This window comes from Ammodytes marinus (genome assembly GCF_949987685.1).
Source record: "Ammodytes marinus genome assembly, chromosome: 13".
Taxonomy (NCBI): Eukaryota; Metazoa; Chordata; class Actinopteri; order Uranoscopiformes; family Ammodytidae; genus Ammodytes; species Ammodytes marinus.
In genome coordinates, this window is record NC_137217.1 from 10,500,325 (window position 1) to 10,517,781 (window position 17,457).

Sequence of the window (17,457 nt, forward strand, 5' to 3'; positions counted from 1 at the left end):
CTGATTTTAGTATTAATCCTGACATGACATATCACATAGTGACCCATGGACCACACTGCATGATTCAGTAATGATTCATCCCTCGCTCACTGCGATGTACGAGATGTAGAAGGCTCACATATGTAACATGTTTATGTAAAGTAAAGAAAAAGGATACACACTGTCTGAGTGACAGCAGTGGGGCTTTATGTAATGGCGGTTTTGCGTCATTAAACAGCCCTATTGGTCCAGATGATGTGGTGATTCAGCTTGACATTGTCATGGTCTTTACAGGCACCGCCTCTGATACATGTTTCCCTCTCATGGCTACATGGGCCCTGCTGCCAGGGAGTGGAAAACATGGTCATCTGTTGTAGTATTTACAGCTTTTGAGAGTCAAAGAACATTCACTCCCCCAATGGAAAGCCTCAGAGAAACAAGGGCAATCTAAACACCTGTGATTGCGGCCATTGTGTGATTGCCTCAGCCCGACTCCTCCAGCCACCAACTGTCTTAATAGGTCATTGTCTTGTTTACGCCACACATACAGGCTGCGGGATAATAGAGAAGAACGCTTGTGAAAAATAGGACAACATGCTGTAGGTTATGTGTTTACACACACCGGGCTTGTCTGTACTGTTTGTGTGCTGAAGAAAATTAATTTTTAATACACAGCCTAGGTCATGGTATGTAAACAACGGGGACCCGCTGTAGCTAGCAACATCTACAGAGCATAGGCTGTCGATTAACAATGAAATTCATTTCAGCGCACATAGTTCGGACAGGTAGCGGATTATGAGAAGATATTCACTGATTTTAACAAAACTGTATTTTGATGTTAAGAGTTCTTCAGAATTGCTGACTCCACCTTTAATGAGCCTTTCCTAAACACCACCCAGTGAATGGCTTGTTTGTTTGTGTTAGGCAGCAGGTGCATTTCTGTCGCACGAGGGAACTCTACTCTTGCATTTATGCCAGTGGTTACCACTGTAAACAGGAAATGCCTGTCGGACAAGAAGAGCAGATAGTGTGTCAGTCAGTGTGTGTAAATGTAAATACACACATGCTGGTGTTCACATACCAGCATACCGTAGTAGCTCTGCTTATGTAACCGTGCTTGTGAATTGGGTCCGTGGTTGACAGTGGCCCCTTCATCTGTGTGTTGTTCTGTAATGAAAGCGTTCCTGTGCTCAGGATTAGGGCTGCAGCCTACCTGAGCTCTCTATGGAGGAAACAGCTGAGATTAACACTCTCTCCCCAGTGCACTGCCCTCTCTGACAGTGACAAAGCTTCACACACACAAGACCCTCTCATGGCTTCCCCTGGCAGCTGCCGACACTAGAAGGTTTTTATACAGGTTCTTGTACCACTTTAAAGTCCATAAACAGAATGATTCCCTCACTTTTACCTTACTGGGCTCTAAGGTGCATATCTGATCATCATGTTAGGAAAATGTAAAGGTGGAGTCAACGCTAGTTGTCAAAATCATTTTTTTTCAAAGTCAGGGAAAATCTCCTCAGGATCCGCTACCTTTCTGTACTGTGATAGCGACGAAATAGCCTAGCCCTAGGGTCTGTAAACAGGTGTGTAAACAAAAGGCGCCAACTGTAGCTAGCAACCCGACCGTTTACAGAGCCTACACAGTACGGACCGTAGCAGGTTGTGAGGAGATATTTACTGATTTTAAAAAAATAAAAAATTTGACCATAAGCATTCTCCATAATTTCTGACCCCACCTTTAATGATAAGAAAGGTAGCATGTGTATGTGCTGTAAACATATGCTCAAATGGAAGGATAATGTTTCTCAAAGGAAGACCTCTCAGGCCATGAACAAACACGGTCGTTTGCAAAATATTATAGAAAACCCTAACAACATGATGGATGTTAAGTTAACTAAATTGGCTTGTGATCTTTAATAACCTTTAAAACACAGAAAACAGCCAGTGCATCAAACACGCTGGCTTAACTAGAGCAAAGTAGCTCACCTAATTTCCATGCAATGAGGCCCATGCTGCTGTTGGATGAGCACAGAGGGAATTCTTTCATTTTGCCTCTTTGGTCACACTAAAGCTTAATTAGAGAGCGGAGGAAGTTCTTGGGGAAAATTGGCCTGCTATACATAACTAGATTCAGCTTTTTTATTATTGTTCAGTCGGCGGCTGCTAGAAATAATATCTCTCAATCTATGCAGTGGAATGGCAGAGGGGAGGAAGCGGGTTGGCCTCCCCTCCGAGGACGTTACGGATGATTTGATGTAGCGCTCTGTGCAGCTGTACAGCAACACAGTATATATCACGCAGCTACAAGGCCCTGTGGGTTGAAGGCACTGTGCCAGTCTGAGACCTGTCTAAATACACTGTGTAAGTGCCAAAGTGTACCAGCCGGGCCCCGTGCAAGGTCAGAGGAGGAACAGAGGGCCAAATAATATCCCCCGGAGTTGTTGACAAAAAGCCTTTACAATGGCAGTGAGCAGCAGGCTTGCCAATGTGAAGACTGTATTTCAGGCTACATGATTCAGTTATATTGTTGCATAGCTTTTGCAGGATATGTGCAAATCAGGGCACAGTAGGCATAGGCAGGCATGCCAGTTTTATCCCAATCCTGTAAATAGCAGGACAAAAATAATTAAACATGCTTACTAAACAGATCTTTAAAAAATGTCTATGTATTTTTGCAAAGGATATGGTTGTAACTGCATCTATATTTGTTGTGCTATTTGCCTAAACTTTGTCTCCTTAAAGTGAGGCCAGTAACGCCTGCAGTACCTGATGTAACCAGAAGATGGAGCAGCTTCAGTGTGGCATTGCATTAAGCCCTGACAAAGCCCTGGCTCCAACCACATTGCTTCTATGTACTCACCTAATAACAGCTGTTTCTGACCTTAGCCCACCTGCTAAAGATGTCAAAACAAGCTTGGGTGTTCCCCCTGTCAAGATTACTGCTCAAAAAATACCTCCCTCTTCACTTTTAATGATGGAAATAGGTGAAAAAATGTAACCTTCCTCCATCCCCATTTTGAGCACATTTCAGGGTTTCTTTACACTCCTGACCACTGTATTACTACAGCCCTATTAGAATAGTGCATACATAGTATTTCCAGTTAACTACCTGAGTCTGCTGTCCCAATTATTACACCCTGTTCTGTTCTTTTGGTCTTTCACTTTTTCCCCTATTCATTAACACAGCGCAAATGCCATCTGATTGTATCCCTCACTAGACGAGCAGACACTTATAATGTCACAGTTCCTCGGAGTTCTCACCACGCAGCCTCTTGTCGCACATACTATAGGCACAAGAGTGTACTTTAGCTCTGAATGTGAACATCTCAATTTATTAAGACTGTTATTATGGTGGGAGTCTGATGGATGTCATTTCTCTCGGGTGCCATCGAGCCACGCACCTAATGGCTATCATCCTAGGTACAGTCTGGAAATGGGTGTGTGGGTGAGCTGTGTTGCTCTGTTGTGCATTGCTTTTATGAGTTTGTATTTTTAAGTAAGATTGAAGGATTTTTGAAGTTAATTTTGTTTTCCCATGAACAGACTTAAACAAAACTCTGCTAAAGAAAAGTCTGCTTTTAATCAGCATTGCATCTGAAACTCATTCATCTTTTCAAATAAATGCAAGTAGTCTTATATAAAAATAGTCTGAAGAATATATAAAGACCATGTATAATTTGACCCTTTATCATTTAAAGTAGTCAATAAATAATAAGGCTATAGAATGAAAATGAAAAAAATGCGAATTGGAAATATTCAAATCCAAATTCTTAAGTTAAAAATAATGTTATTGTTTTCATATTGTTGAAAATAAATTAATAAATAAGAATGTATCTCATGATGTTTTGTGTGGGACTCAGCTGAGAGCAAAACAAAGCAGTGGAGGTATTTTCACTCACGTTTGGAATGGCAGCCCTGCACATGTAGGCCAATGGGGCAGAGGGACGCCTGACACAACTGTCAAGCCTGTCGCCAAACTGCTTCTCACAGCTTGACTCCGCTAGGGGCGAAAAAAGTTTGCACTTTGTTGACGTGTTTCAAATAGTTCCTGTTTCGGAATGTGTTGGCTGTTTGAGGCTTTTCACACAGCGGGGTTGAACCTGTTGCCAAACAACTGCGTGTTTTGTGTGCAATGACCGCGGTGTTAGAAACAATTGGGAACTTTTGTCTTGTGCTAACCTACCTAGATTTGTGCAGCAGTGACAGTTATGGAATTCTTACTTTCGGTCGCTGGAGCGAGAGTTGTCAGAGATGCAATTTCCCAGAGACTGTGGCCTGGACCTGGACAGGAGACAGTCCACGTCCAACAGCCACAGCCCCACGCTGGGACAACACCAGACAGTTACACCGTCCACGCCAAAACAGGTCAGTGGTTGTTGTCGGCTTCCCAGAGAAAACCAAACCCCCCCCCTCCCCCCCCCATAACGGCGTGCGGTCTGAGAGAGCTATACCAAATTCCCTTTTTAAAAATCGTTCACTTTAACGTGTACTCGTTCTTTGGATAACTTTCTGACCTGATAGAACATGTTTTAGGTTGTAGAAATTAAAACTAAGTTTCCCCCTTTAATTCGGCTATGTTAGGTGTAGCTTATTCCAGTATATTTGAAACTCTATGATGTATTCAGCTCTGTACGCTGTGTCCGCTGTGAACAGCGTGTCATACAAAAGTAAACAATAGGCCTACAAAAGAGTTTTGTTTCTTTTCAAGCAGCTATATTTAAAGCGTAGCCTACTGTGAGGTAGCCTATGGTACATGATTTCTCTTTAGTGTGTCTGGAAAAATGGAGCTCAACTTTGCATGGTCCGTGCTGTGAAATAGTCAGAGCTACTGCTAGTAGGCAAATGATGAGTGTAGACGGGGAAGAGATAAAAGGTGTCCTACAGTTTCTGCTGAAATAAAGAACAGTGCTCAGAGCAATTATAGGGAAAGGGAACTCCTGTCTACCAATCACCAGACCCTGTTCTTTTCACCACTATTTTGTAGATTACATAAAATTTGAAATTCATATTTTGTCAGTTATGCATTGGTATGAAGTGAACATGAAGACATAGAGTACGTTATGATGCAACGCTTGCTGTTGCACACATGCTAAAGAAGACTTCCTGGATAGCGCCAGTCATAGGACCATGCATAGGACTGACAATAGGCTACATGCTTGCTTCCCTGCATGGTTTCTTATTTCTGAACTGTCAACTGATAACGAATCTGCTAGGTTCATGTCCGCTCCTCTGTGGTTTCATCTTTCTTCCTACTGTAGTGTGGTGAGGACTGGCTGCCTTTAACGATTGTGGCATTGCAAATGTTTTGGATCAGCAGGCAGTATGCTTTATAGGTGGAGTCAGCGATTGTGGAAAAGCTTGTTGTCAAAATCACTATTTGTCAGATCAGTGAATATCTCCTCATGATCAGCGACCTGTCCTTTCTGTGTTTGCAATGACATTTTTTTAGACTTTATTGTCCCCATGGGGACATTCTTCTTCACGTCACAAGTACATTTATGGGCCGCATGCCGACAGACAATAATACATGGACAACAAACACTACAAAAATAACATTCAGACAGAATAAACAGAGTGGGACTGGAGTGTTTTATCTTGGCCTTTTGTTGAGGGCTGCTATGGCTGCAGGTACCAGGCTTTTGCCATATCGAGCCTTCCTGCACAACAGGTACCTGTACCTGTGTCCAGAGGGCATAATTGTGAAGTGGCAGTTGAGCGCGTGTGTGTTGTCCTGTGCTAATGTGGATGAGATGTGTGAGATGGCCTTGAGATTGAGCTCTGACAGTGTGGGTCCACATCCAGACCAATTAATATGGCAGGCAGCTATGTTTGTGACACGTGTGAGTTTGACCCGGTTTTTGACAGTGAGCAAGTTAAAGAAACAGGTGGAACAGTAGAGCAGAATGCACAGCCTAGGCGCTAAAAACGGGCATGTTGAGCTACGGTGGGCCCCTTTGTTAACATACCAGTTTACAGAACCTAGGCTGTGTATTAACAGCAGATCTCTGTTCTATTCACTATTCATGTCATGATTTAAACAAAGAGTGATTTTGAAAACAAGCGTTCTCCAGAAGAGTCAACCTTTAACTGCCAGTCATTAATTAAACAAATGTGTCCTAATTAGTTTCCCATCAAGTAACTCCATGTTAACGAAGATTACATTTTTCCCCCTCCTTTTTCTGCTTTGCCTCTCACATAATTCATCATGAGACCCACCAGCCCCTTAATCTGACTTTGAATTAAAAGTGGAGAAAAAATGTGGCGCCATTGAAATGAAAAGTAAGAACTGATCTGAGCTCTCTGCCACAGCACCCGACGGTACTATCACACGGAAGGAATGCTTTGCACTATATTATCTTGCATTAATTGGTTGTTCTGAAAACACTGAAAGTATCAGCAGTAGTGAACATAGACATGTATTTCATTCATTGACCTTTTGGACTTTATATACTGATATTTGACACAGTAACACAGAGTGTTTTGTCAAAACCCCCCAGACATTCTTCTGGGCTTCAGATAAGGTACCCTCTGGTTTGGTTTGTGTAACAAGATTGAGCTCTATCTAATGAGCCACAATGATTTGATCACTCTGTTTAATCAAGAGCCCACACAACTCCTCTTCCTGCCTGCCTGAAAACCAAGGCATTGTCTTGGTTTCACACCTTTGAACCCAGGTGGGGTCTGCCTTGCTAACCATCCCAGACCGGGGGTAGCTCAACCTTCTGGAAGCTCAATAATAATTTATTTATTATTAGATGTTATAGAGTGATAATTCGACTAGGTTTGATTAATATTGATTTATTTAACTGATCACTAGACTAACCATCAAAGACACACCATTGATAAAATGAGACAAACTTGCTATTATTTTTCCACTCTTAAGAGAATGGTGGCGTCCCTACATAACTTTAGTAAATTATTATTTTCAGATTAATTTCTAATAGCAGAATTAATCTGAGAGACCTGTAACCACTACAAGTGTGAGGGGGCACGCTGTCACCCCGTCGCCCTGCTCTCCTGTTTGATGTACAGGGGCTTTGCGGCTCATGCAGAGTCATCAGGCTCCCGAGCTCGGTGGCAGGGCAGGTTAATTGTTGGATCTAATTAGGACAAAGATTAATCCAATGCATGCTCGGCTGCTCTTGAAACGCCACGGATGGCAGTGGGGTTCATTAGCAGTTTCTCTCATTAGCAGTTTCTCTCTCTCTCTCTCTCTCTCTCTCTCTCTCTCTCTCTCTCTCTCTCTCTCTCTCTCTCTCTCTCCTAGCAGTAGAGTGGACTATGGGGGCGGCTTGTGTCTGCAGGGCTACGGCCCCACTGAAAGGGACTAACTAGATGTGGAGTCAGGTACTGGAAGTTAGACGTTGGACAGGGTGCCCATGGACACTGCACTTTTGTTTGATAAGTTGAGCAGATAAATGGCAGAGTTTTTCCTTTCAACTTCTTTATTGACACAATATCTAGTTTTGACAAACTAAGCATTTACAGAGGTCTTAAATTGCCTGTTATGAACAAAAAGATCTAGGCTGCGTTCCAATCCCCATACTTCCCTGCTATTAAGTATGGTAGAAAAAGATTTAGGATGTCCCATACATGTGGTCAGATGCAGCATGTTGAGAAATACCCAGTCAGATGCCCTATACATCCTGTCGGGATTTAAAAGTAACAAAACAAGGGTTCTTTCCTATAAATTTACATTTATGAATGAGTCATTTGGCCAGTAGAATTATCAGATGTATCACATACAAAGAGGTATCTTTCTGTTATTTTCCAGGAGTCCAAATAATACATGGCTGAGTTTTTCCACACCAACATAGCAACATGCTTTGATGTCATCTGTGTGATTCTCACTCACTACAGTGAGCATCTTTGCTCAAAATACTATACAAGGAATGTGACAGCCATCTGTGATTTCACATTACGTAGGGCAGAGGCCTTTCTGTGCACACAGAAGTGTTTAGCTCATGTTTCATACTGTATGTAGTTTAATAAGACCGAGGGTTTGTTGCTTTCCTGTAAAGGTCTGCATATTATTATTTGACATGTTTTTGCCAGGGAAAATCAAAGGGGCCATTCACATCCCAAGGCTACGGTGTGCGACCGTTCACATGACACACAAGTCACTGACTCGTGATGTCACCTAAGGCAGCTCCTTTTTCTGATCTAAGACTTTGAAATGTGGTTTAGGGCAGCAATTAATAATTATTTTCATTACAGATTAACCCATAGACCCCTACGTGCACATGGACAAATTATTTGACACTGAAAGAACAATATTTTTCATTTCTGTGTGGGACAAACCTGGCCTGAGCCTTTGCAGATGTTCATCAGGAACTTTGCGTAGTTTTACTGTTTTTAACATCACACAGCTATTTTTTCAGTTATTGGTTTAGATGGCAGATACAATAGTGACTGAGATAAATAGCCTTGCAAAGACCTTGCAACGACCCTGGCTAGAGACAGATACAGTAGTGTGTACAATGTGCTTGTTCTAATCTGATTTGATCATAGTATGTGAAGAAACTAGAAATACAACATAGATGAGTGGTGATGATGAGTGAGACTGAACATGACTTTTCCAAACTGGAATCAAATTTTTGTTTTAGTTTTTTTTAATCATATCTTCCAGCTAAATATAAAATGTGCAAAGTCACCGCTCTGCAGCTTCTAATTATTGAGAAATATTATTATAGATCAGATTTCAGAGTTGTGGTCGGACACTGATTGCAAACCTTTCTGGCTTGTGACCTCTTCAAGTATAGTGATGTCCACTTTAGACCCACCATCCATGTTTGTACGTTATGAGTTACGGCCAAATCACCCAAAAAGAGATTATTTCTGTGAGTTTTAAATAGTCAAAAGTAAAACTCCAGCAGTTAATGAGAAAAGATTTAGAATAGAAGATTATCATTGTGTCTGCTTTCCCATCTTGTTAATTGTCTTGTGTGACTCCTCAGATTTATCTTGCTGAGTATTTTCTCTCTGCCTTCATTATACCACCAACAGCTTGGTTGTGGATGGCTTTGTTAGGTACTGTAATACACACACATTTTGTCATATTTCAAAGCGCTACTGATCAAGCATGAGCCTGACGTTGGACAATCTGTGAGGTCATAATACAGTACGTGCTGCTCATATTAATAGCAGATTATTCAGCAGTGCCACGGCGCAAAACGAAGGTGCAGGTTTGTCCTATGACATTGAACTTCCATTCACCTCTCTTAACTTCTCCCTGTCCCCCATGGGAGCATACTTATTTGTCACTGTTCACGCTCACCCCAGGGCTGACACCATCTCTGCCGCAATTATCCGAATGATAAAGAAAGGCTAATCCGATGATGTGATAGGGGGATTTTAATCACCTTTATTTACCAAAAGTCCTTGAGCGCCTTGTGTTAGCATGCCACTCGTCTTGCATGCTATCATGAGACTCTCCTGGGATCTGTTATGGCTCTGTCAGGGGAACTTAAGTGGCAGCATGTCCCAGTTGGATCCAAGAAGCACTGCGCGGTTCACCTGCTTTTGCATTTAGAGAACTATGTTTAGGGTCAGAACTAATAAATGCTACCTGACTCCTCAAGGACGCTCTGTCAACACAAAGTGCCCTGTGTTTCGAGGAACAACCGTATCAAATACCGTACTGCCACTGTACGGTACGGCTACTGAAGACTTGCTCCTCAGAGCTGTGTAGTATTCTGACACACCTGTTCAACCTGAGCTTGCGCCTACAGAAGGTCCCAAGGCTGTGGAAAACATCTTGCCTGGTACCTGTCCCAAAGAAGACCCATCCCACGCACCACAATGACTACAGGCCAGTTGCGCTCACTTCACACATCATGAAGACATTTGAGAGACTTGTCCTCTCCTACATCAGGACTAGTGTGTCAACTCTAATGGACCCATTACAGTTTGCATATCAGCCTAACATCGGTGTCGATGATGCCCTCATTTACATGCTGCAGAGGGCATACACACATCTGGACACCCCTGATGCATCTGTTAGGATAACATTCTTTGACTTCTCATCTGCCTTCAATACCATCCAGCCACGTCTGCTAGGGGAGAAGATGGAGATGATGAAGGTGGATCCATTACTGGTACTGTGGTGTTTGGACTACCTTCATCTCAGGCCACAGTATGTTCGCCTACAGAACAATACCTCATGCACCATCCTCAGCAGCACAGGGGCTCCACAAGGAACTGTGCTGGCTCCATTCCTGTTCACCATCTACACAGCGGATCATAAACATAACACCAACAGCTGCTTTTTGCAAAAATACTCAGACGACACAGCTGTTGTTGGCCTCATCACAGGGGGAAATGAGGAGGAGTACAGAGACACCATAGAGAACTTTGTGGAGTGGAGCACACACAATCATCTCCATCTCAACACCTCAAAAACAAAGGAGATAGTTGTGGATTTCAGGAGGGGGAGGAGGAGGACTCAACCAGCACCAGTCAGCATCGGGGGCACTGTGGTGGAGATGGTCGCCAGCCACAGGTACCTCGGTGTGCAGCTGGACAGTGAGCTGGACTGGAAAAGCCACATGGAGGCAGTGTACAAGAAGGGACAAAGTCGACTCTACTTCTTGAGGAGACTAAGGTCATTTAACATCTGCCAACCCCTATTGTGCACTGTCTACCATTCAGTGGTGGCCAGTGCTTTGTTTTTTGCTGTGGCTTGCTGGGGAGAAGGTGCCCGCAAAGCAGACAAAAACAGGCTGGACAAGCTTATCAAGAAGGCCAGCTCAGTGGTCGGGGCTGAGCAGCTGAAAGTCCAGCAGGTGGCAGAGGCCAGAATCCTGACCAAACTGGGTTCAATGATGACCAACCCCACTCACCCACTCCACGCCCTGAAGGTCATCAAGAACAGTACATTCAGTAAAAGACTAATTGCACCAATGTGCAAAACAGAGCGCTACAGGAAGTCCTGCATACCAGCTGCCATTCGATTTTATAATGCACAAATATAACTTTGCACTTTTTAGTATTTATTATTGTATTTATTGTTTTTATCTTTTAAGTATTTTAGCTATGAGGGAATGTGTGTGTTGTTATGTCTGTCCAGACGCTGTTTATGTGACACTGTAATTTCCTGCAAAGGATCATTAAAGCATTTCAATTCTTTCTCCAAGGACTTGGGGAGCTTTCACTCCTGCCTTATTTGGATCGAATGAAACAAACTCAGGTTTGTTTCCACCTTTGCTGCGGTTCGTTTGCCCAGTTGAGACCACAGCAATCGTAGCAGCTGAAGTGGACCAAACAAGCGCACAAAGACTTGTTGAAGAAGTGGTCTCGGTATGTTTCCAAACAAACTCCTGTGCAGTCTAACAGGATGATGCATCTCATTTGAGGAAAACCATAGATGTCAGTTTATAAATAAAACCCAATGCAGATTGAAATGTACTGAGCTTGGTGGCAAAAAATAAATTCAGGTGAAGATGAGAAAGGAAAGGATATGTGACTGGGATGGACGATAGACCCTGAAAGGATTTGAAATGAGTCGCCCATGTGCCGAGTAGCGCCACACAAGACTGTGATTGCCTTTTCTGAGATGATCAGTGAAAGATGGTATTTAACAAGAGACGTTTCAAATAGGCCAGACGATGGCACAGCCACCGAGTACAGCTGACTAAAAGGCAACGTAATTAGGAGCTGTTCGAGAACCCAGCAGTCTCTGGAAACACGCAGCCCTCATGTTCAATGACTCTACACCTGTGCTAGTAATTTCCCTACTAAAAACTTCAAAGGAGAAAAACCCATATATTTAAGGAAAGCATGAGTATGATTTCGCCTGGGTTTTTCTAAAGGGGTGCACTACCACTTGCAAACCTTTTCTTTGTGTAGTTTTCTATAAGCTGATGGCGTTCTCTTGGAACTCTTTCATTCCATTTATTAACTTTTAATTTTGCTATCTTTGCGAATATGAAGAAAATATTTGTGAAAGCGTACGTTTGATGGTGTCAGGTGAAAAACAAACTTTTTCAAATGTTCTCAAAAAATTCTACTTGTGAACAACACACAATAACTGTGATGTGAGGCAACTTCCCTCTTGGTACTTTAATATTGTTATGTCTGCCATCAGTGTGGTCACAGATTATCTCTGTAAAATATTAAACTGCTAAGATCAATATTAAATTACCAAGCAATAAACGATTGCCCGGCTTGTTATAAACAGCCATTGTCGGAGGAAGGCATTACTTAAAGCCAAATGTAGTCTAAGATAATTGCTGGGAGGACAACTGGTCCCATTCTCTATTGTCCCTGTCAGCTGAGTTCACTGTCCTCTGGGCACAAGAGTGCCTCAACTTCAGTAGAGCAAGGCCCTCCTTAATCTCCCCTTCAGTTTAACTGCTGCAGCAGTAGGCTTAATTCTGTTGGTGTAAATAATTGGAGAACATTTAATAAAAAAGTGGGTTATATTTGATCCTTTTGTGGTATGCGTCACGCTTGTAATTTAGTATATTTAAGTTTGGCTCTGTGGATATGACAAACTGCAGCCTGGTCATTTTATATTGGGGGCAGTAAGTCATCCTAGTTTTTATTACTGATGATGACTGTCCCTGCTCAAAATCTAATTGCAGCGTTGGCATCTCCATATCTAGAGTTTTTAATCACGCTGTAAATTCTGATTTATTTATTAAACTCTTGTTTGAAGAAGCCCCAAGTACATTTGAAAATGTAATGCTTTTCTATGAGCCTGAAATCAAGATGGACAGGTTTATGTTATCAGTGAAGATTGTGTTTAGCTTTCTGGAGTTGGCAGTACTTCCCAGGCTGACCTTTAAGGTTTTATTATAGCTTGTGATCCTTTTGAAGGTGACACAACTTGATCACATTTAAATCGCCTCTTTAACTCATTTTAGGTTTGTTATATCTGTTCATGTTGGAGTATTTTTCCCAATCGTTAGTTTCAAGTTGGTTCTCTTTTTACATTTTGTGCTTAAACTGTTTGTGAGAGGACTTCTGTTTTTTTTCATGCTAAGTAGAGATGCGCTTCATCATGTTGTCAAGTCTCCCCGTCTGAGGAGATGCTGAGTTCATTGTTTCCTCTAGAACTCAGCAGACCTGTCTGGGTAAATGGAAAGCAAGCTGTCTGTGTTGCGATACAGCCTCTGTTTCAGGTCGGCCATTACAGACAGTCTGTGGTTAGACAGACAGGAGGTGACCTTTCAGGAGAATTTTGGCATTACTCACTGTGATGATTGCCTTTATTTAATGTACAAGTGGAAAATTTTGATGCTCTACTTTAGTAGACTTAGACTTTACTATGCTGTAGTATGAATGTACTCAACTCTACAATTAAAAGGCCTGCATTAGACTAAACTATTAAAATCAGCAGTGAAAAGCCCTTAGTGTTATATTATTTTTAATAGATTTTATTAGATTATGAGTAGTGATGCCTAAAGTAATGCCATGGCATTTTGGAAAAATTTGTTTTTCTTTTCTTGCTGAGAGTTAGTTCAGAAAATCTACACCACTTGTGTTTGTTAAAAAATATTGGAGGGATAACACTGAACAACTGCTCTTGTCCACTGTGCACCTGTTTACCTTTCTAGAATACCATCACCAATGTGTTCCCCAGTGTGTGTGTGTGTGTGTGTGTGTGTGTGTCTCTCTGTAGATAATGGCCTATTCAAATTTTGACTCCTGAGCAGAACCCTTCGCTTTTGGCTCAATAAGAAGATCTGATAATGCAGAGTTTGTGTTTCTCATAGCTGAGCTCATCACTTCTCCTGCTATTGATTGCAGCTGTAACCTGAGAGGTTAGTGTTGCTTGCTGCTGAGATGCAGAGTTCCAGGGCTGCAAAGGGCCACGTAAACCCATAAAGATGCGCTTTTGAATCGCAAAGGTGGACTGCACTAGTGGGCTTGTGCCAACTCTGCTCCCTTTTCTACCATCGGCTGTCTAATGTGGGCTTTCTCTCGAGGCATTCCTAAGATTATTTAATTAATTGTGGGTGACTAATTATTAATAATAAAGAATGAATGAACACCGGCCATTAATGTCCTTTTGCACACCATCACACATTAGTTGAGTCACAGCTCAGTCACAGGGACCGTCATGGTAACGATTAATCACAGAGTGGCTGTGGAACATACAGCACATGTACATTATGTAAATGTACTATCACCATTGATCCAGCCAACGCAATAAGACTTCAGCTATACCATTCATCACGTCCTGCTTAAGCCTGCCCCCGCCCAACGCAAACACACACACACACATACACTTTCCCAACTTTAAAATATTGCTCCAAGTGCAATAACTTGAAGGCCAACAGTTGAAAGAATCCCAGTATGATTAGTGAGCCTGGAGTGTGATGGAATGACAGGGAGTAGGGAGGGTCTCGAGTTCAGGCCGGACCTCCTGTATTCAGCTGCACACGCTGTGGAACAAATTGAGAATTTAACTGTTACAAAAACAGGTTTATCTTTGTTCATGTTATATACAGGCTTTTGTTTCACCATGCTGGTGTCAATGTATGGATATCTTCTTTATTCCTTTAAAAGATAAATAGTTTAGGCTGTAAAATGTCAGAACATTTTTTAACACTATATTCAAATATCCAAGGTGGGGCTGAGTAAATATTCAGATGTTTGCCTTTGCCAATATAATGGCTGGTTTTCAGTCCTGATAGCTTTTTTCATAACTTGTTTAGAGAGCAGTTTATTCCACACATTATATATTTAGCCATGCTAGCAGCATACTTCTGTTTTTTTTTATGACTTTAGTCCAGCCTGAAACGCCTCAATATTCACTTTTGGATGGATTTTTCTATGAGATGTAGTCCATACATTTCTGCCCACATCAGGAGAAGTCATCATGACTTTTTTGATATCCTGACTTATCATCCAGCACCACCATAAGGTCAAAATACTTACCTGTGTTATACCTGCAAACCTAATAACATTTCTACTATCCTCAGCTATGCTAATGTAAACTAATTAGCACCCAAACAAGCTAAACTAGGTTGATCATTGTAACACATTATACCTGCTATTATATTGTTATTGATTATTAGGTGAACACTGTAATAAGAACAACACATAACTCATGCAGATTCACCCTTTAAGAAAATTACAATTATAGTTTAAAGATAGGGCTTTCATATGAGTAATACAAATGGCTTTGAACGAACCCGTTTATTCTGATTATTAATACTACAAGCAAGTTAAGAAGTGAACAACCTCAGTAGAAGAGCTGGTTATGTAAATTATGGCCTAAAGGCTTTTGGCAATTCCCCTTTTCATCCAGGGCAAGCTGAAACTGTCAGTGCATAACGTGCAAAGGTTTGCCACTATCATTATTATTTTAATTTTAATAACACCTTTTCCCTTTTAGTCTGCACCGGGTTTGTCACTATGGAAACAGCCGTGTACACGCCGTCAGAATATCAATTAAAAAAGAGCAAGCATTATTAACGCACCTGAGTGCAGAGCAGTGTCTGGCTTTCTAATGTGGAAAGAGAATCATCTCGCACTGCAAAGAATTTAAGCCACATTACCAGCGACACAGGAGTGTGATTAGCCCACACAGGGAGAGCGTTAATGAGAGGACAGGGCAGGTCCGGGGCCACTGCTCTAGTGTGGACGCACACACACGCACGCACACATACTGAGAAAACTGCAGTTCAGCAAAGTTTTCCATAAAAGCTGAGTGGTGTATAGGCTGCTCCGTGGAGGCTGGCAGTGTAATATAGAGCTGAGTGATACTGAGAGTGTTGGCAGAGGGATGTTGCCTGTCACACTGTGTTCTCTGTGTTGAAGTTGACAGCTCCACTACACCCATGTACTGTATATTCATTACGAGGGAAAGGCTACTACAGCTTAGCACCAAGCACTACGCTAGAGTTTCACAGCAATAATGGCCTGTTTCCTGATACTGTGCTGTTGGCACTTTTCCTCTATTCAGCGGTAATCACGAGTCTTCTGGGACAATGGGACCGTTGATTAAGAAAGTTGACATTTGCTGTTGTTGGTATGATACATTGCCTTCATCTTCTCGCAATGAGAGAATTAATTACGGGATCCAAAGGGGATTATTACTTTCCTGCAGGTTGGAGATGCTTAAAGTATTAAAATAATAACAAGGCTTCAGAAACACAGCGTAGCCTTATTGAAAATGAGCTGCTCATTGAAGACTGCAAATATTTTTCTTAATGTCAATGACGGTGTATACAATATGATGATCCATTTGTTATTAAAGGTGGAGTCTGCGATTCTGAAGAATGCTTGTTGTCAAAATCACTTTTTTTCTAAATAAATTAATGTGTCTGTCCTCACAAACCCGCTTACTGTCCATACTGTGTGTGCACTGGAATAAGATCCACACCGTACGGACAGCTGATGTTGAGGGGAGAGTCACTGATTTTGGCAACAAGCATTCTGCAGAATCCACCTTTTTAAATGAGGCCCCGGCACCTGCAAGACTCTGCAAGATTTCTTTGGCCCGTGGAAACTTGCAACCCCTGTTCGCCGTCATAAGTTGTCATGTCCAACCAACGTCTTTGTGGCAGGATAAACCGTCCCAACAGCGTATAGCTTTAAAGGCCAGAGTTTGTCACTCTGCGATAGTCAGCACTTTTTACCCATTTTATTTGAGTAAGCTTTTCGCTGCATACACTGCCTGATCAGTCTCCTTGCACGAACTTGACTTGCTGTCAGAAGTAACCACTCTTCACCCATCCCCACTGTGCCTTACCTCAGGATAAGAGTATTTCTATCTTATATAATATGTTATTCTTGTCTTTCTTAAAACCACAGAAACCAAATCGAGTTTTTGCAAGTGTAACTGCATGATTTTTTATCAATACCAAACAATGTGCATAGATTGCTGGCTTGCCTGCATATGACAAAGCAATCTAGTTTTGGCTTGTGAAACAGCCCTTGTTATCCTTCTTTACCTGACAATTACTATTGGATTTCTGATACAACTATAGCTAGCAAGTTCATTCTGCTTTGGAAATGTGTCCATTACCTGCGATAATAAACGGTGCCAGAGGGCTGTTGATTTTGTTCAGCTCGCTTAGTGCCAATAGATGTTGCAGTCAAAACTTACTTAATGTAAACTAATGTCCTGAATCCACACTATTGTGCTTCCACATTTTGTTTGAGGAAATGTAACGGCCGAATCATAATTATGTAGGGCAATACTACAACGATCTGAGCAGAGTACGTTGTGCTTGCACATTACTACACTTTTGTATTCAGATGTGTAGTTTATTATTCCTCCAGTGCTTTAGTTTATGACCAAACACCTATAACACTGAGCTGAGCTACACTTTATAGTCAATGCTAATTGGCACATTTTAACCTGCTATCAACTAACTAACTAAGATGGCAATCATTATGCTTAACATAAGCATGCAGCATGCTTACATCATTGTTATCGTCAGCATGTGGCAAAATATCCAAATCCAAAGTTGCCATTCGGCTTTATTTTGTTTGTTGTTGATTGATTTGCAGCATTGATTA

At 41.8% G+C, this 17,457-nt stretch overlaps 1 protein-coding gene across 4 annotated transcripts in view; it reads left to right on the forward strand.

Annotated features, from left to right (window-relative positions):
• Positions 1-3,999: 3,999 nt before the first annotated feature.
• oxr1a (oxidation resistance 1a) overlaps positions 4,000-17,457 on the forward strand; it is a 76,544-nt gene continuing 63,086 nt past the window's right edge. For all 4 annotated transcript variants that reach the window (XM_080039980.1, XM_080039982.1, XM_080039981.1 and 1 more), the window contains exon 1: positions 4,000-4,344. In XM_080039980.1, coding sequence (XP_079896106.1) covers positions 4,188-4,344 — 157 coding nt within the window. In that variant the 5' untranslated portion in view covers positions 4,000-4,187. The remainder of the gene's footprint in view (positions 4,345-17,457) is intronic.